At 26.0% G+C, this 19,442-nt stretch overlaps 5 protein-coding genes across 5 annotated transcripts; all 5 read right to left on the bottom strand.

Moving 5' to 3' along the window:
- Window positions 1-5,088: 5,088 nt before the first annotated feature.
- On the bottom strand, window positions 5,089-7,383 carry OCT59_016558 (uncharacterized protein; the record flags this gene model as incomplete). Its single annotated transcript, XM_066145779.1, has 6 exons — window positions 6,805-7,383; window positions 5,861-6,713; window positions 5,691-5,783; window positions 5,474-5,578; window positions 5,226-5,396; window positions 5,089-5,132 (listed from the first exon to the last, which is right to left on the bottom strand). The coding sequence occupies exons 1-6, from the start codon at window positions 7,285-7,287 to the stop codon at window positions 5,089-5,091; spliced, it is 1,749 nt and encodes a 582-aa protein (XP_066003528.1). The 5' UTR covers window positions 7,288-7,383.
- A 2,227-nt stretch (window positions 7,384-9,610) lies between these two features.
- On the bottom strand, window positions 9,611-10,659 carry OCT59_016559 (uncharacterized protein). The gene is made up of 2 exons (XM_066145780.1): window positions 10,281-10,659; window positions 9,611-10,185 (listed from the first exon to the last, which is right to left on the bottom strand). The coding sequence occupies exons 1-2, from the start codon at window positions 10,590-10,592 to the stop codon at window positions 9,778-9,780; spliced, it is 720 nt and encodes a 239-aa protein (XP_066003529.1). The 5' UTR covers window positions 10,593-10,659; the 3' UTR covers window positions 9,611-9,777.
- A 1,293-nt stretch (window positions 10,660-11,952) lies between these two features.
- Window positions 11,953-13,002, bottom strand: OCT59_016560 (uncharacterized protein). The gene is made up of 2 exons (XM_066145781.1): window positions 12,625-13,002; window positions 11,953-12,527 (listed from the first exon to the last, which is right to left on the bottom strand). Exons 1-2 carry the CDS (start codon window positions 12,934-12,936, stop codon window positions 12,120-12,122), a joined length of 720 nt encoding a protein of 239 aa, XP_066003530.1. The 5' UTR covers window positions 12,937-13,002; the 3' UTR covers window positions 11,953-12,119.
- Window positions 13,003-14,418: 1,416 nt separating this feature from the next.
- Window positions 14,419-15,345, bottom strand: OCT59_016561 (uncharacterized protein). The gene is made up of 2 exons (XM_025313100.2): window positions 15,010-15,345; window positions 14,419-14,944 (listed from the first exon to the last, which is right to left on the bottom strand). Exons 1-2 carry the CDS (start codon window positions 15,322-15,324, stop codon window positions 14,525-14,527), a joined length of 735 nt encoding a protein of 244 aa, XP_025188125.2. The 5' UTR covers window positions 15,325-15,345; the 3' UTR covers window positions 14,419-14,524.
- A 1,395-nt stretch (window positions 15,346-16,740) lies between these two features.
- Window positions 16,741-17,639, bottom strand: OCT59_016562 (uncharacterized protein). The gene is made up of 2 exons (XM_025313099.2): window positions 17,303-17,639; window positions 16,741-17,227 (listed from the first exon to the last, which is right to left on the bottom strand). The coding sequence occupies exons 1-2, from the start codon at window positions 17,612-17,614 to the stop codon at window positions 16,808-16,810; spliced, it is 732 nt and encodes a 243-aa protein (XP_025188124.2). The 5' UTR covers window positions 17,615-17,639; the 3' UTR covers window positions 16,741-16,807.
- Between the last annotated feature and the right edge of the window lie 1,803 nt (window positions 17,640-19,442).

The following is a 19,442-nucleotide window of genomic DNA, read 5'->3' on the forward strand; positions in this document are numbered from 1 at the left end:
CCACCTTTTTTAGTAGCAATTTGATTGTCATCTTCCTGCGCAATACGGACAAGAGTTATTTCTACGTACTACATAAGCATATGTCCTACAGCACAACGCCATAATAATGGTGATTCACCGTTAATAGTTTTATCAGAAGGGTATTCTCCATTTCTTTCATGTGTGTGTGTAAGGATTCCTATGCGAACATTTTATACACAATTTTCTTCTATGTATAACATCATATAAGTTGTTGACCATTAATGACTTCGGTGGAGCATTTCTAGCTTTACATTAGTTGGAAGATATGACCCGCCTCTTTCTATAGCAATCCTTTTAGCAATTTCAAGTTGGAATAGATGATAGCCTGTAAAAGTAGGACACCATGTATTTTGATTTTTTATTCTATCAAGTGATGCATTCCACTAATGGCAACGTCGTCATGCTGTTAGTATAATTATCAGAAAGACCACGTTCTCCAATAATTGTGCAAGCAACATTTAAGGATAATTTTTAATCAAGAATTAATAAAGTTTTTACACATGGATTTCTATTTAAAATCTGTATAAATATATAACCTGATAAGGAATTGCTATAAGTCTATAACTCATAAAATCGCTATAAATTAATAAAATCGCAATAGATCACTAAAATCGCTATAGATCACTAAAATCACTAAATCACTATCAATCACTAAAATCGCTATAGATCACTAAAAGCAATAGATCACTAAATCGCTATAAATCAATAAAATCGCATAAAATTGCTATAAATCGCTAAATTGCTATAAATAATTAATAAATATGTCTGACTCTGCTGAGGATGGAAATTCTCGGAAAGGCACATCAAAAATCTGATGGACAGCACTTGGCGTTGAAGTCCAAGGCGTACAGGCAGGCGTACAGCATGTTGAGTGGTTTTCTTTCTGTGTACACTATTCGAGATTGGATGCATTAGGACTTCCATCAATGTGATTTACATATTCTTTTGGACAAACCGCTAATGCTACCAAGTGATGAACAAGATATCCTTCTCAAGCAGTTGAGATAACCTATGTGCGATGAACCTTTGGTGATTTCACCATTTGCTAACTGAATTCTTCCAATCTCCATTCTTAATCGAGATCGGGTTCTACGACATTGATGTAGTGAAACGATCCGTGAATGATCCGTACGGATAATGCGGATATCCGGGTAAATGCGGATATGCGAATTTTTTAAGCATCACGAATTAGTGAATAAACCGTGAAAGAATAATTGTAGAAGTATTAATGAATATGTACAAGTTTTTCATATGTAATCGGTTTTTACCCACTAAATAAAAATGAAAAAACATGTTTATTTTAATAAATCGTCAATATAGTAAATGTTATAATTTGTAATCAAAAAAAGTGTATGGAATATTTAATGTTATCATGTGATTTGTAGATCATTCGTGGATAATTGGAAAATTAATCCGCGGACCGCGGATTTTTTATTCTAAATTATAATTATTTTCCGGATCGTTCTTTTCAGCTGACGGATATTCATGGATGATCCGGATCTTTTTTTTTTTTTCAGCTGAGGATGATCCGGATCGCTTCACTCTAGTCGAGTTTTTGAATAGTTTAAAAATTTTCATTAATATATTAATAAAGATTTTTTTTTTTTTTGTAGGAACTCTGATATCTTAAAAACCATTTTTTTAAAGTTTTTCAAAATAGGTTCAAAAAACTTACCCAGGATCCATTGCCAACATTTTTTTTTTCTCTGTTTTGTAGACTCTAACTTGGAAAATATTGGAAACTCTGAATAATTTTTCTAACAATTCGAAAACTTTTTTGAAAAAAAAAGTTTACTAGCATTTTTTTTTTTTGATAATCTTTCAGCTATAACTTCGATTCTGGTAAGTTTTCAAATAGGTTGATAACTTAGAATCATTTTTATTAACGTTTTCATTTCTTTTTTGTAGGTTTTTTGGGTTATGGATGGTGTATTGTAATGAACAGTGTGATGATGATAAGTTTTGAAGTTTAATTTCAAAACTTCAAAACTTCAAAACTTTGAATGAAAAGATATTCCAAACCATTAAAATAAATCATTAATATGATAAAATAATAAAATGTATTCAAATAAAATGAACAACTATATTGAGCAGTGATGTGCATTGGAAGCTTCCAGTGACTTTTTGTTGGCATTAGAAGCTTGGAATTGGAAGAATTGAAAGATTCCAATAGCTTACAACTATAGTATACGATCAATGAAATATTAGAATACTAATATGAGATGATAGAAAGATATTTCATATGATTATCATGGAATACTGATATGTATATATACACCCGATATGTATCTTATATGTAACGCCATATCGGAATTAAACAATCATTAAAGTATTGGGTTAACATATCAGGATATTATCAGGTGATTGATATCTGGCCAATACCTTATCATCTGACAGTGCATTCTAAAGAGGAAAATAAAGGTGAATTGATGCAAGAACATGAAGCAAATAATAAAGTTCATTATGGGATCATTAAAGGATAGAATAGACTTGAGAAAGATTCTGCCATGAAAAAGTAATTAGTTTGTGTAGACGACATCTGGAGTTAGCTTAAATAGAAAATTATTGTCAGCTCGGAATATATAATATATTATTATTATTATCACAAATATGTATTTGATTTTATTTTCTGCGTGATATCTCAAGTCCTCTTAGTAGTACATTCAATGAATAACATTTTTCTCTTATTTTTCTTGCCTTTATATGACAAAATACTGTATATAAAAAAAATACATGAAATATCTCATAGCAATTTCAAGATCTAAAACTTAATTAATAACAAGGTGAGTTATTGAAAAAAGGTTTAAAGCAAAATTTGATTAAAGCGACTGAGAATTCTTTTCGATTTATTAAAATTATTTATTTTTTTTTAACTTTAGTTACTTTACAATTCACATAACTCTTGAGATCGTTAAAGTCGTATCTGCAATTAAATTCAAAAAAGTACTAAACTCAGATAAATTAGGTTCCTTGACTAAAACAAGTATTATGATTCTAAAACACTTCAAATGTATTCATAAAAATTATGTAACTTCCTACGTCCGTTGCGTCTGGGTTCAAAAAACTCAACAAAGAGACTACAACCAAAATAACAAATTTCAATAAAAATCTCTATATAGTTCACACTATTGTCAATAACAAAATCAATAGTTTAACCAACGAGATAAAAGACATCTTGCATGCTCCAATTTAATTTTTCGATAGGTCAGCGATAAGATTCATTCTAGTTAAATTAAGAAAAAATTCGCCAACGATATCTTGATCCTGGATTTCTTAATGTCAACATCATATCTTGAATCATTCAAGATATTGTTTACCGTGTTACGGAGGTCAATTATTAACATTGTTTGGGCGTTCTTTTGTCATCGCTGGACAAACAAATATCGGAAGCCAATTAATTGGGCGTTCTTTTAGTCATCGTTGGGAATAAACAAATATACAAAATAAAAATACGAATTGTTTATTGACATGATATCACAAAAAAATAGAATTCGAAAAGTTAGATTAACCTTTTTCGTAAATCGTGGGATAAACTAAGGTTAATACCATATATTATTTGAAAAAATAAGCAGTATATTACGACTTTTTTTTTTGGATAGTCTAAAGACTGATTATTACTCCATTAGCATTAGATTATCTTAACGGAATATTGCTATTAATATTATTATTTCTACTATTGTTTATACGATCGATATACGATATAACAGATGATATATAACGAACTCGCAAAGTACTTGCGATATAACAGTCACGTAACATTCAAACTTCAAAGTTCAAACCAAAAATCCTGAATATCCTTCGTTATACTGAAATTTAAATTTCAATTTTATTTGAAAAAATACAATTTTTTTTTTTGTAAAATATGAATAAAAATGAACGATACTTTATGAATGATGGACGATGGATCAATACTTTATCACTCTGAAATAAGGTTATTTAGTTGAACAGATTTTACTCGATTTTACTCGATTTATTTTTAACATTTAAAATAAAATATTATTTATAAAACTTGTATTTTTTTTATTATTATTATTTCCAAATATATAAAAAAAACCCGAATTTTATTGAATCATGTAAGCATTTTAGTTATAAAAACATTCTAAATTACATAATTACATAATTTTTATTTACTGTTTCTGAATTTAGGACGAACCTTCTCTTCGGATAATAATTATTGAAACTAATTATATAATATTGCTGACTGAAAAAATAACGCGCTTAAATAAACGCGCTTAAATAAGACTAAATATACAATAATTGAAACCTAATATAAAAAAAAAAATTTCTTGTGAAAAAAGAAACATTTTAGTTTTCCTCACACATCACAACATTTCAGCCATTACGCCTGCATCTTTGCTTTGTACTCAAAAAATTCAGATTATGCATAACTTTCATTGAAATGATTTGATATTCCTATATATTTTTTTTTTTTATCAATATTAGGAAATTTCTTACACGAAACAAATATTTATTACTTTTTAGTTAAAAACAAATAATAGTAGTAGTAAATGCCAAGAACTCAATAATGATTTAAATGAACGAATTCAATTTGTGGCTTTATTAATAACTATGATTTTATTTTATAATGTGCATTTAATGAAGTTGATCCATCGGTGTATATTAGACGAGGAATTTTTTTTTTTAGTAATATGCCAAGAACGAACTAACCCAAATTAGAAAGAACTGCATTTCCCAATGAAATTTTTATAAAACCATTTCAAATTCCGACTTCCGAATTTCCGAAACAAATAAAAATTGCGACACATTTATAACACATATATCTGACAAGAAATATTCTTACGATAAGGAACAATGATTTATTTTTGTATAAAGAAATTTTAACAAAGAATTTATATATTATATGTATATGTGTATGTAGTATATCAGTATATATTTTATATATATATATATATATATATTTTATATATAATTTTTTTTTTTATATATATACTATATAATGTATTAAATCCTAGGGAAAATACAGAAAAATACAGTATATATTATAATTATATTTACATGTTAAAATTAAAATATCACTTTATATAGATTTTGTATAAATAAAAATATTTAATAATATTTCACTTCGGTCAAAGTATTTGTTCTAATGGTAACTAAAAAAAAAGAAAAAAAAAAAGATTAGTCATGTGATCTGAAGCACGAAATATCGAAAATAATTTGAATGTGAAATACTATCTATTACTTACTATTGGGTTTTATTATTATATCATTTTCAATTTGTTTAGATCTATTATTAATATCATTGTAGTAAATTTTCTCATTTATTTTTTTCAAGTCAGTATTTTTTTCTTCTATTTTTTTATCTATTTCAGATTTTATGGATGTGGGCATTGGAGGTATTGGAGGTACATCATCATCTAATAAATAATAAAATATAATTAATTATATTTAAAATGTAACATTCACTTTACTAATAAAATGATATTTATTTTACCTAAATATGATTCCGGTTCTGTATAATAAAACGTACTAGCTTGATATTGTTTTCTTAAAGATTCAGCATATGTAGGAGCTTTTCGTAATGAAATTTTAGCTTCATCTAAATAAGTAAAACAAAAATATCCAATGATAAACATTTTTTTGTTTTGATTTACTTAAAAGGAGAAAAAATAAAAAATAAAAAAATTTCAAACAAAAAAGGGATTATTTACCTGAATTTCCTAAACTGTTGATAGAAATCTTTGAAATGTTTTGACTTTGACTTGCTAAACTACTTTCTTCACTTTGTTTGAAACTTGACAAAGCTTAAAACAATAATAATAACAATAATTAGATAAAATATACATGTAAATAAATAAATTTTAATTAGTAAAAAACTTACTATTTGTTGAACTTCCATATCCTGAATCATTATAATGATGATTATGATGATGACGAGAGAAATAATTTTGGGGTTCAGGAAGATCTTTAAAATCGAGTAATTGACTAATATATTTAGAATCAGGATGAAATTGAATATCAATTGGAGTATCAACAATATCATCAAAATCCTTTTTAAAAGCATTACAAATATCAATAGAACGATTTTGTTCTAAATGAAAATGCCAACGAAATAACATGGCAGTTATTTCTTGTACACTAGGACGAAGTAAAGGATCAGCATCCCAACATCTTTCCATAAGAGTTGAAAAAGATTTTGGAATTTTAGGTAAAATTTTTGGTCTTGTTCCATTACAAATATCAATAGCCAATTGATTATTATGAGATTTATCATGAAAAGGAGGGATACCAGTAGAAACATGCCACATAATCATTGAAAAACTATAAACATCAGCAGCAGAAGTAAAATCTTCACCACGTAAAATTTCAGGGGCAACATAAGGTAAAACACCATAAAATTTTTGATTTTTACTATTATCTATATAATTAGATAAGAATAAATCACTTATTTTAGGGGAATCATGATCATCTTGTAATATGTTACCACCATGAAGATTACGATGAATAAATCCAGTAGAATGAATATCTTGTAAAGTTACCGAAATTTTTAATAAAATATTTATTTTTTTTTCCCAATTTAATGAATTATAATTTTGTAATAAATAATTTCTTAAATTTCCATGAGTAGCAATTTCAGTTATTATAATATAATCTTTTGTTATTGGATCTTGAGAGATTCCAAAATATTTGATCAATCCATCATTATCCAGACCACATTGATAATATGATTTAAGCTAAAAAAAAAAAAGAATTTTTTTTTAGTTTTAAAATATAAATTTTAAAAATATTTAAAATATTTAAAATAATTGATATTATATTAATTACCTCTTCAAAAAATTCCAAAGTTACATTTCTAGAATTTTCAAATCGTTTTAACGCTACCATAATTGAAGAATTACGAACCCAATCTTTTTTCTTTGAATCCCAATAAAGAATATTTCCTTCATTCCAAGTAGCGGAATAAACCTTACAATCATAACCACCTTCAGCTATAAATTGTATATTATTTAAGGAATCATAAGGGATCCATTCTAATACTTGACGATTATTCATAGCATTTATTTGAGAATCTTTAATAAAATCATCAATTACAGGATTATTGCTCGTCCAAGAAGAAAAATTTTGTTCAAATTTAGAAGAATTACAAGAATGACACCATCCATATTTATTTTGAATCTTATCAGTATTTGGTAAATTACAATCAGAACATAAACCATGAGGTAACGTGGATAATGAAGGGTAAGGATTATTTGATTTTTTATTATTTTTACTTTTCTTCTTACGGTTTTTACTACATAAGGCGCCCATTTTTATTATGAATTATAAATAATTTAATATATGCAGTATACATATAATATATTATAAGTGTATGTAAAGGATTTATTAAAGGAATTTTTTTTTTCCCACTAAAAAAAAAAATTTTTTTAAAAAAAAACTTATTCTTCTTTTATATTACAAGAAGAAAAAAAAAAATTCGAAACATTTTTTTATTTTACACAAATGGAGGAGAATGATGATTTTGGTTAAACTGATTCATTGATGTTTTATTTTTTGAACACATGAAAAGGAAACTTGATCACTTTTTTTTTCTCATAAACTACGGTATATTAACAAATTATATAAATTATATGTACTAACTTTATTAAACATACATTAATAATAATAATAATTTTAAATTATCTAAAATTAAAAAATAACAAAAACTTTGATTCATTTATTTTATTTTATTTTATTTTATTTATTTATTATTATATTTATTTTTATAAATACAACACTTTGTCACACGAATCATATAACCAAAGAACTACCTTTCAAAGGTTTTAAAAAACAAATTAAGCCAAGACATTTGTCGATCATTATTTAATTATAGACAATAAAAACGTTTCCTATATGCAATATTTTAATTAGTGAGCTGCGCAACAATGCATTTTCCATATATTTTTTTGTACACCTTCTTTTTTAATATATTTGATTCAAATTATCAATTTTATCGATTTTAGGCATCTTTTTTTACACAACAGCGGTTATTTTTTTTATGAATATTTTTTTTTTTTTTTTTTTTCGTTATAAAAAAAAAGATAAGATTACGGTTGTCATTATTGTTATTTATGCACTGCTGCCATTACTGCTGCTGAATTTTTTTGAGATCTCGAAAAATTTATTATTTATTTCTAAATATGAAAAATCTTTTTTTAGATCACAATACAAAGACCTTTAAAAGATTGTATGACTTTATATTTTTTAGTAAATTGAAAGTAAACAATATTTTCTTTAGAAATTTCTTTTCAAAAAAATTTCCTCTTCAGTTTGAAAAAAAATTGATGGGAAAGATAATGCGGAATGCAAAATTTCATCATTATCTGGAGTTTTACCTAAAAAGAAATATTTTTTTTGATCTACATTTGGCCTTTTTAATTAGAAATTACTTAATTTAAATATTATTGTAACAAAAATGAATTTCCAAAAAACAAACATGCAAATTGATAACTCCTTCTTTATTAAGTAATGATTGTCATATTTTTTTTTGACCTTGGCAGCTTGGCTTAGCTTTATGGCTTAGCAAAAAAAAAAATAAAATAAAATAAAAATTCTCTTTATTTTCTCAATTGAATCGAATACAACAGTCAGTATATTCAAACTTTATCTCCCCCTTAATTTTTTTTTCTATGAAACCTCTTAAAAAAAATTCATTATAATTATTAAATATAGTTAGTAACCTCTTTGTTATTTTTATTCCATTGTTAAGCATCCGTTGAAAGAGTAATTCTAAATAAGGCTTTCTTATTGTTAAACTTATACAATGTTAATAACTTTTCTATCAAAATATAATCTATCATAATATCTTTTTTCCATGATTTGTTGGTTTTTTTTGATAGTATGAAATCTATAATCTTATTTGGTAAACAAAAAAATATAGTTTAACCAATAAATCAATAAACAAGGAAATAACCGGTTTGGAAAATTAACACGTGCTAATTTTAATTTTATTCCATTTTAAATGATTAAAGATAACGTTAATATTCGTTGGATTTTTTTGTTTATTTCTCCCGTAATTAAATGCATTTTTATCCGCTTTGTTAATATTTAAATTTTCTTCCGCAATTCTTTAAATCTTATCAGGAGTACATTCTTTTGAGTAACAAAAAAATGTTTCTTGCATCAATAAATCTAAAAAAGCTCCTTTTTTAAAAAAAAAAAATTTCAAATTTGAAAATCTTTAAAATATTTTTGAAACTTTAGAATAGTTCTATGTTCTGGATCTACTTATATCCACTTTATCACTTTACCTTTCAAAGTATAGAATAAAACCCTATTGGTTTCATAAAATTATATCGTTAAATGGCGTATCTTTTTTTCTTTATGTGTATCATTCACTTTGCATATGATCCGAGACCTTTTCGAGAACCATCCTATTTTTGGAACATGATCTAATGATTATTGGGTTAATCGATTTTTTTTTTTTTTTTAGCGCGTGAAAAAAAAAGTCACGGGATTCAATTAACTTTTGTGGTACAATTAATTTTCTTCGTTTCATCATTGGTTTTACATAAATACTTATACTTTATATGTTTAATATTAAAATTATTACGAATGATGATGAAATTTTATATTTATCCATTTAAATTTTTTTCAATGTTTATCCTTATTTAGGAAATTTTAATTAATTAATAAAATTTATTTGTTATCTTTTAATTTTTTTTTTTATTAAAAATGATTTTGCATTACTATCGTCATTTGCCATTGTTTAACATTTATTAAACCACCAAAAATTCAAAATATTTGATAAAGTATAATACGTCACATATTAAGTCGATCTTTGAAATAACTTTGGATTAAATTTCCATATTCTTCCAATTTTTCTGGATTTTTCATGATATCAGGAACTGGTACATTTAACCCTTTTTGAGTTGCTGGTCTTGTATCAATACGTTCAATCCAAGCTTTTAAATTTGGAAATTCATCAATACTTTCCACTCCAGAAAAAGCATGCCCCCTAATCACAGGATAACTCATGGCATCCGCCAATGTAAATTTATTTCCTACTAAATACTCTTTTCCTTCCAATGATTTATTCAAAACCCCGTAAAGTCTTCTGATTTCTTTGGCACAATTATTAATGACGAATGGAATTTTTTCTGGGAGGTACCTACAATATAAGTTGGATTGTCCTTGAGCAGGCGCAATTCCTGACGCTTCGAACATAACCTAATATTTATGATTAAAAAGTTTAATTTTTTTTTTAATTAATCAAAATTTTTTTTTTGTGAGAATAAAATATTTGTAAGAATAAAAATATTTACCCATTGAATAACTTGACTTCTCAATTTAAGATCATTCTTTGGTAATAATTTTTCTTCAGGATCATAATTTTCACAAAGATAAATCGCAATTGCGGTACTTTCAAATACAGGAAAATCATCTTTATTATGATCAACAATAGCAGGAATTTTACTATTCGGATTGATTTTCAAAAACCAAGGTTCATATTGTTCATTCTTTACCAATTCAATCTGTTTTACTCTATAAGGAATTCCTAATTCTTCAAGAATGATACTAATTTTTACCCCATTTTGAGTTCCGTAGGTATAAAGAGTAATATCAGGAGTAGTCATTTTTATTATTTTTCTTTTTATTTTTTTTTTGCTATTTCTTTTTATTTTTTTTTTTGCGAGTGGGAATAAAAAATTTTGTTTTTTTTTTTTGATTCTTTTTATAATTCCAGATCATCTTATATGATTACGTAATAATGGCTTGTAAATAACAAAAAATGGGTAATCTTTTTTAATTTATCTATTAAAGGTTATTTATACATTTTGCACAATGTTTACATTCATAATGGCAATCCTTTTCCTAAAGTTACTCTTTTCATCCTATTTGGATACTCATAATAGATAATGAAAATTCTTTCAATCAAACTAAAGAAATTCTAAAATTACGTATTTCCCATCCCATTTGGCTCAAAACCCAGTAATTTAACTAGGGTACAAATCAATGAAGTTAGATGTACTGCGAATACGGTAATATTTTACTATTTTTTGCTACTTGAAAAAAAGCAGACAAATAACCATTAAATGTATATATATCCTTTTTTAGATTTGATCTTTTTATTTCAACGCGCAGTTTTTTGCGTGAGAGTAAATTAATTATAGCATGTGAAATATCGAGTAAATTGACTGTCCTTTTCTACTAGTCAGTGATTTTGTAATTCGTGGTGTTAGTGGTGTACATTGTGTACATTTTAATTTATTTAAATAATAATAATAAAAATTTGGGTAAAGTAAATTGTGTACATTAATTATTCAAAAAGTGGGATAAATAAATACATTATATTGTGTACATTTATTCTATATAATAATAATTAAGACTATAAAAAATGTGGGTCAAATACATTTGTGTACATTTAATCTATTTAATAATATTTATTTATTTATTTTAAAAAATGTGAGACAAGTGCATTGTGTACATTTAAAATATTTATTTATTTAAAATGTAATGACTGATATCCGGATGATCGTGCCAAGTAGCTAAAGAACACCATCACCAACTTCATCTGATCATCTCACCTTAAACCAATCTTAATTCTTCATTTTTTTTTTATAAAGTAACATTGTATCAACATTCACGCGTCTTTGTATAATGTTACAAAAAAAGAATGTTAATCGCGTGATCAATATAAATCGCGTGATCGCATATTACGACTATTACGTGCGTATAAAACTTTAAACTAATTTAGCAAATTCTTCCAATTTTCAGGATTCTCATCAGGAATAAGTACATTTAGGTATGGTATAACCGTTTTTTTTTTGGCGCGTGAAAAAAAAAAGTCACGGGATTCAATTAACTTTTGTGGTACAATTAATTTTTTTTCGTTTCATCATTGGTTTTACATAAATACTTATACTTTATATGTTTAATATTAAAATTATTACGAATAAATGATGAAATTTTATATTTATCCATTTAAATTTTTTTCAATGTTTATCCTTATTTAGGAAATTTTAATTAATTAATAAAATTTATTTGTTATCTTTTAATTTTTTTTTTATTTAAAAATGATTTTGCATCACTATCGTCATTTGCCATTGTTTAACATTTATTAAACCACCAAAATTCAAAAATATTTGATAAAGTATAATACGTCACATGTTAAGTCGATCTTTGAAATAACTTTGAATTAAATTTCCATATTCTTCCAATTTTTCTGGATTTTTCATGATATCAGGAACTGGTACATTTAACCCTTTTTGAGTTGCTGGTCTTGTATCAATACGTTCGATCCAAGCTTTTAAATTTGGAAATTCATCAATACTTTCCACTCCAGAAAAAGCATGCCCCCTAATCACAGGATAACTCATGGCATCCGCCAATGTAAATTTATTTCCTACTAAATACTCTTTTCCTTCCAATGATTTATTCAAAACCCCGTAAAGTCTTCTGATTTCTTTGGCACAATTATTAATGACGAATGGAATTTTTTCTGGAAGGTACCTACAATATAAGTTGGATTGTCCTTGAGCAGGCGCAATTCCTGACGCTTCGAACATAACCTAATATTTATAATTAAAAAGTTTAATTTTTTTTTTAATTAATCAAAATTTTTTTTTTTTGTGAGAATAAAATATTTGTAAGAATAAAAATATTTACCCATTGAATAACTTGACTTCTCAATTTAGGATCATTCTTTGGTAATAATTTTTCTTCAGGATCATAATTTTCACAAAGATAAATCGCAATTGCGGTACTTTCAAATACAGGAAAATCATCTTTATTATGATCAACAATAGCAGGAATTTTACTATTCGGATTGATTTTTAAAAACCAAGGTTCATATTGTTCATTCTTTACCAATTCAATCTGTTTTACTCTATAAGGAATTCCTAATTCTTCAAGAATGATACTAATTTTTACCCCATTTTGAGTTCCATAAGTGTAAAGAGTAATATCAGGAGTAGTCATTTTTATTATTTTTCTTTTTATTTTTTTTTGCGATTTCTTTTTATTTTTTTTTTTGCGAGTGGGAATAAAAAATTTTGTTTTTTTTTTTTTGATTCTTTTTATAATTCCAGATCATCTTATATGATTACGTAATAATGGCTTGTAAATAACAAAAAATGGGTAATCTTTTTTAATTTATCTATTAAAGGTTATTTATACATTTTGCACAATGTTTACGACTCATACATTCATAATGGCAATCCTTTTCCTAAAGTTACTCTTTTCATCCTATTTGGATACTCATAATAGATAATGAAAATTCTTTCAATCAAACTAAAGAAATTCTAAAATTACGTATTTCCCATCCCATTTGGCTCAAAACCCAGTAATTTAACTAGGGTACAAATCAATGAAGTTAGATGTACTGCGAATACGGTAATATTTTACTATTTTTTGCTACTTGAAAAAAAGCAGACAAATAACCATTAAATGTATATATATCCTTTTTTAGATTTGATCTTTTTATTTCAACGCGCAGTTTTTTGCGTGAGAGTAAATTAATTATAGCATGTGAAATATCGAGTAAATTGACTGTCCTTTTCTACTAGTCAGTGATTTTGTAATTCGTGGTATTAGTGTACATTGTGTACATTTTTAATTTATTTAATAATAATAATAATAATGTGGGTTAAGTAGGATAAGTATTTTACATTGTGTACATTAATATTAATTATTCAAAACGTGGGATAAATAAATACATTGTGTACATTTATAATAATTAAGACTATAAAAAATGTGGGTCAAATATATTTGTGTACATTTAATCTATTTAATAATATTTATTTATTTATTTTAAAAAATGTGAGACAAGTGCATTGTGTACATTTAAAATATTTATTTATTTAAAATGTAATGACTGATATCCGGATGATCGTGCCAAGTAGCTAAAGAACACCATCACCAACTTCATCTGATCATCTCACCTTAAACCAATCTTAATTCTTCATTTTTTTTTATAAAGTAACATTGTATCAACATTCACGCGTCTTTGTATAATGTTACAAAAAAAGAATGTTAATCGCGTGATCGCATGTTACGACTATTACGTGCGTATAAAACTTTAAACTAATTTAGCAAATTCTTCCAATTTTTCAGGATTCTCACGAAATTCTTTAACTCTATCAGGAATAAGTACATTTAGGTATGGTATAACCGTTTTTTTTTTGGCGCGTGAAAAAAAAAGTCACGGGATTCAATTAACCTTTGTGGTACAATTAATTTTCGTTTCATCGTTGGTTACATAAATACTTTATATGTATATTACGAAAAATGATGAAATTTTATATATTTGTCCATTATTATTTCCTTAAATTTAATGCTTATCCTTATTAAGGAAATTTTAATTAATTATTAATAAATTTTATTTGTATCATTTAATTTTTTTTTATTAAATGATTTTTGCATCACTATCGTCACTTATCGTCACTTGCCATTGTTTAACATTTATTAAACTTATTACAAAATTCAAATCTTTTGAAATAACAAAACTTTATTTTATTTATGATAAAGTATACAATAAATTGAATTCATTGGTCATGCGTGATTGTTATCAAATTTTAAGTCGATCTTTGAAATAACTTTGCATTAATTTTTCAAATTCTTCCAATTTTTCTGGATTTTCCCGATATTCTTTCATTTTATCAGGAACTGGTACATTTAACCCTTTTTGAGTTGCTGGTCTTGCATCAATACGTTCAATCCAAGCTTTTAAATTTGGAAATTCATCAATACTTTCTACTCCAGAAAAAAAATGCCCTCTGACCATAGGATAACTCATGGCATCCGCTAATGTAAATTTATTTCCTACTAAATACTCTTTTCCTTCCAATGATTTATTCAAAACTCCGTAAAGTCTTTTGATTTCATTGGCACATTTATTAATGGCGAATGGAATTTTTTCTGAGTTAAATCTACAATAAAAGTTGGATTGTCCTTGCGCAGGTCCAATTCCTGACGCTTCGAAAATAACCTAATATTTTGATAAAAAATTTAATTTTTTAATCAAATTTTTTTTTTTGTGAATAAAATATTTACCCATTGAATAACTTGACTTCTCAATTTAGGATCATTCTTTGGTAATAATTTTTCTTCAGTATCATAATTTTCACAAAGATAAATCGCAATTGCGGTACTTTCAAATACAGGAAAATCATCTTTACTATGATCAACAATAGCAGGAATTTTCCCATTCGGATTAATTTTTAAAAACCAAGGTTCAAATTGTTCATTCTTTCTCAATTCAATATTTTTTACTTTATAAGGAATTCCTAATTCTTCAAGAATGATACTAGGTTTTCCCCCATTTTGACCTCCGGTAGTATAAAGAGTAATATCAGGACTAGTAGTCATTTTTTCTTTTTTTTTTGTGATAAAAAAATAAATTTTTTTTTTGATTCTTTATATTAATTCTAGATCTGTGATTACGTAATAATGTAGTAATCGTTTAATTTATCTATTTATCTATTAAAGGTTACTTTCTTTTTCTAAAATTACTCACTTCTTCATCCTATTTGGATATTCATAATAGATAATGAAAATTCTTCCTCCTTTCTAAAATTACGTATTTCCCATCTAATTTGGCTAAAACCCCTAAAAACCTAGTACGTAATTTAACTAGCGTTTATGTAAGGTACAAATCAATAAAGTTAATGTACTGCGAATAACGGTAATATTTTATTATTTTTTTGCTACTTGAAAAAGCAGATAAATAAACTTGACTAAATAACAATAACCCATTAAATGTATATATATCCTTTTTAGATTTTGATCTTTTTTATCCCAACGCGCAGTTTTTGCGTGAGATTAGCATGTGAAATATCGAGCAAATTGACTGTCCTTTTCTACTAGTCAGTCATTTTGTAATTCGTGGTATTAGTGTACATTGTGTACATTTTTAATTTATTTAATAATAATAATAATAATGTGGGTTAAGTAGGATAAGTATTTTACATTGTGTACATTAATATTAATTATTCAAAACGTGGGATAAATAAATACATTGTGTACATTTATAATAATTAAGACTATAAAAAATGTGGGTCAAATACATTTGTGTACATTTAATTTATTTAATAATATTTATTTTTTTTATTTTAAAAAATGTGAGACAAGTACATTGTGTATATTTATAATATTTATTTATTTAAAATGTGTTAATGACTGTAATCCAGATGATCGTGTCAAGTAGCTAAAGAACACCATCATCAACTTCATCTCATCTTAAACCCAACCCAATCTTCTTCAAATTATAACCATTTTTATAAAGTAACATATTTTCTTTGTATAATGTTACAAAAAAAAGAATGTTAAAACGCGTGATCAATATGAATCGTGTGATCAATAGATAACATATAAACTTTGAACTAATTTAGCAAATCCTTCCAATTTTTCAGGATTCTCACAAAATTCTTTAACTCTATCAGGAATTGGTCTGATAGGTGCATTTAGGTATTATCGATTTTTTTTTTTTTTTTGGCGCGTGTAAAAAAAAAGTCACGGGATTCAATTAACCTTTGTGGTACAATTAATTTTTCGTTTCATCGTTGGTTACATAAATACTTTATATGTATATATAAATTATTACGAAAAATGATGAAATTTTGTATATTTATCCATTATTATTTCCTTAAATTTAATGTTTATCCTTATTAAGATTAAGGAAATTTTAATTAATTATTAATAAATTTTATTTGTATCATTTAATTTTTTTTTATTTAATGATTTTTGCATCACTATCGTCACTTGCCATTGTTTAACATTACAAAATTCAAATCAATAACAAACTTTATTTTATTTATGATAAAGTATACAATAAATTGAATTCATCTTGTTATCAAATTTTAAATCGATCTTTGAAATAAATGTGCATTAATTTTTCAAATTCTTCCAATTTTTCTGGATTTTCCTGAAATTCTTTCATTTTATCAGGAACTGGTACATTTAACCCTTTTTGAGTTGCTGGTCTTGCATCAATACGTTCGATCCAAGCTTTTAAATTTGGAAATTCATCAATACTTTCTACTCCAGAAAAAAAATGCCCTCTGACCATAGGATAACTCATGGCATCCGCCAATGTAAATTTATTTCCTACTAAATATTCTTTTCCTTCCAATGATTTATTCAAAACTCCGTAAATTCTTTTGATTTCATTGGCACATTTATTAATGGCGAATGGAACTTTTTCTGGGTTGAACCTACAATAAAAGTTGGATTGTCCTTGCGTAGGTCCAATTCCTGACGCTTCGAACATAACCTAATATTTTGATAAAAAGTTTTAATTTTTTTTTTTAGTTAATCAAATTTTGTTATGTGAATAAAAAATATTCACCCATTGAATAACTTGACTTCTTAATTTAGGATCATTCTTTGGTAATAATTTTTCTTCAGGATCATAATTTTCACAAAGATAAATGGCAATTGCGGTACTTTCAAATACAGGAAAATCATCTTTACTATGATCAACAATTGCAGGAATTTTCCCATTCGGATTAATTTTTAAAAACCAAGGTTCATATTGTTGATTCTTTCTCAATTCAATATTTTTTACTTTATAAGGAATTCCTAATTCTTCAAGAATGATACCAGGTTTTACCCCATTTTGAGTTCCGGTAGTATAAAGAGTAATATCAGGAGTAGTCATTTTTTCTTTTTCTTCTTTTTTTTAGAAAAAAAAAAAGAATTTTTTTTTTATAACTCTCGATCTATGATTACGTAATGATGGAGTAAATCGTTTAATTTATCTATTAAAGGTTACTTATACATGCATTTTCTATATTTACGATTGACAATATGTCATAATGACAATTCTTTTCCTAAAGCTACTTTCTTCTTTATCCTATTTGATATTCATAATAGAAAATGAAAATTCTTCCTCCTTTTTACAAAATTCTGAAATTACGTACTTCCCATCTAATTTTGGCTAAAACCCCTAAAAAACCCAGTACGTAATTTAACTAGCGTTTGTGTAGGGTACAAATCAAGAAAGTTAATGTATTGCGAATAACGGTAATATTTTACTATTTTTTGCTACTTTAAAAAAAGCAGATAAATAAACTTGACTAAATAACAACCATTGAAAAATGTATATATCCTTTTTAGATTTTGATCTTTTTTATCTCAACGCGTGAGAGTAAAATTGATTAGCATGTGAAATATCGAGCAAATTGACTGTCCTTTTCTACTATCAGTCATTTTGTAATTCGTGGTATTAGTGTACATTGTGTACATTTTAATTTATATAATAAAAATGTGGGTTAAGTATAAGTATTTTACATTGTGTACATTAATATTAATTATTCAAAACGTGGGATAAATAAATACATTGTGTACATTTATTCTATTTAATAATAATCAAGACTATAAAAAATGTGGGTCAAATACATTTGTGTACATTTAATCTATTTAATAATATTTATTTATTTTAAAAAATGAGAGACAAAGTACATTGTGTATATTTTTATTTAAAATGTGTTAATGACTGATATCCAGATGATCGTGTCAAGTAGCTAAAGAATACCAACATCAACTTCATCTCATCTTAAACCCAACCCAATCTTCTTCAAATTATAACCATTTTTATAAAGTAACATATTTTCTTTGTATAATGTTACAAAATGTTACAAAAAAAGAATGTTAAACGCGTGATCGTGATCGATAGATAACATATAAAACTTAGCAAACTCTTCCATATTTCTCATTCTCATGAAATTCTTTAACTCTATACATTTAAACCTTTTCGAATAGCAGGCCTTGCTTCAATACGTGCGATCCAGGCTGTTAAATTTGTAAATTCATCAATACTTTCTATACCAGAAATAAAATGAGATCTGACCTAAGGATAACACAGAATCCGCCAAAGTAAATCTATCCCCTACTAAATAATCTTTCCTTCCAAAAATTTGTTCAAAACGGAGTAATATCATTTGGTTATCGTTTAATGGTGGAACTTTTTCTAGTGAGTACCTAATATTGTTCTTGTGTACGCCCAAGACATCCCTCTTCGAACATAACCTATCATTTATATAAAATTCAATTTTTTTTGTGTGAATAAAATAAAATATTTACCCATTAAATAACTTGACTTTTTAATTTAGGTTCCTTTGGTAATAATAGTTCACAATCGCATCACTTTCAAATACATGAAAATCTTTCTTTACTATGAACAGTAATAGCAGGAATTTTATCATTCGGATTAGTATTATTTATTTCACGGGGAGTTGGAAATAATAGGGTTTTTTTCCCTTCGGGAAAAAAGCCCTATTGTTTTCCCTTCCCAGGAAATAAATGGGTAATCCCCTGGAGCGTGTCACTCATTAAATATTAACTATTTTAACTATTTTAAACTAAAATTAGTAATTTCCCGGCTATCTATATGAGACCGGGAATAACTAAACGAAGATTCCCGGTCATTTATAAACTCAGCTAATCACTCGCAATTTTTAAAAATTAGTATGAAGGTGATCATGAGT

The sequence above is a fragment of the Rhizophagus irregularis genome, chromosome 25 (genome assembly GCF_026210795.1).
Source record: "Rhizophagus irregularis chromosome 25, complete sequence".
NCBI lineage: Eukaryota > Fungi > Glomeromycota > Glomeromycetes > Glomerales > Glomeraceae > Rhizophagus > Rhizophagus irregularis.

Excerpts from the sequence above, each read along its gene's own strand:
- OCT59_016559 (XM_066145780.1), bottom strand. The coding sequence starts at position 10,592 with ATGACTACTCCTGATATTACTCTTTATACCTACGGAACTCAAAATGGG. Across the intron at positions 10,186-10,280 it reads GAAGTCAAGTTATTCAATGG|GTTATGTTCGAAGCGTCAGG; the intron begins GTAAATATTTTT and ends CATAAATATTAG.
- OCT59_016560 (XM_066145781.1), bottom strand. The coding sequence starts at position 12,936 with ATGACTACTCCTGATATTACTCTTTACACTTATGGAACTCAAAATGGG. Across the intron at positions 12,528-12,624 it reads GAAGTCAAGTTATTCAATGG|GTTATGTTCGAAGCGTCAGG; the intron begins GTAAATATTTTT and ends TATAAATATTAG.
- OCT59_016562 (XM_025313099.2), bottom strand. The coding sequence starts at position 17,614 with ATGACTACTCCTGATATTACTCTTTATACTACCGGAACTCAAAATGGG. Across the intron at positions 17,228-17,302 it reads GAAGTCAAGTTATTCAATGG|GTTATGTTCGAAGCGTCAGG; the intron begins GTGAATATTTTT and ends TCAAAATATTAG.
- OCT59_016561 (XM_025313100.2), bottom strand. The coding sequence starts at position 15,324 with ATGACTACTAGTCCTGATATTACTCTTTATACTACCGGAGGTCAAAAT. Across the intron at positions 14,945-15,009 it reads GAAGTCAAGTTATTCAATGG|GTTATTTTCGAAGCGTCAGG; the intron begins GTAAATATTTTA and ends TCAAAATATTAG.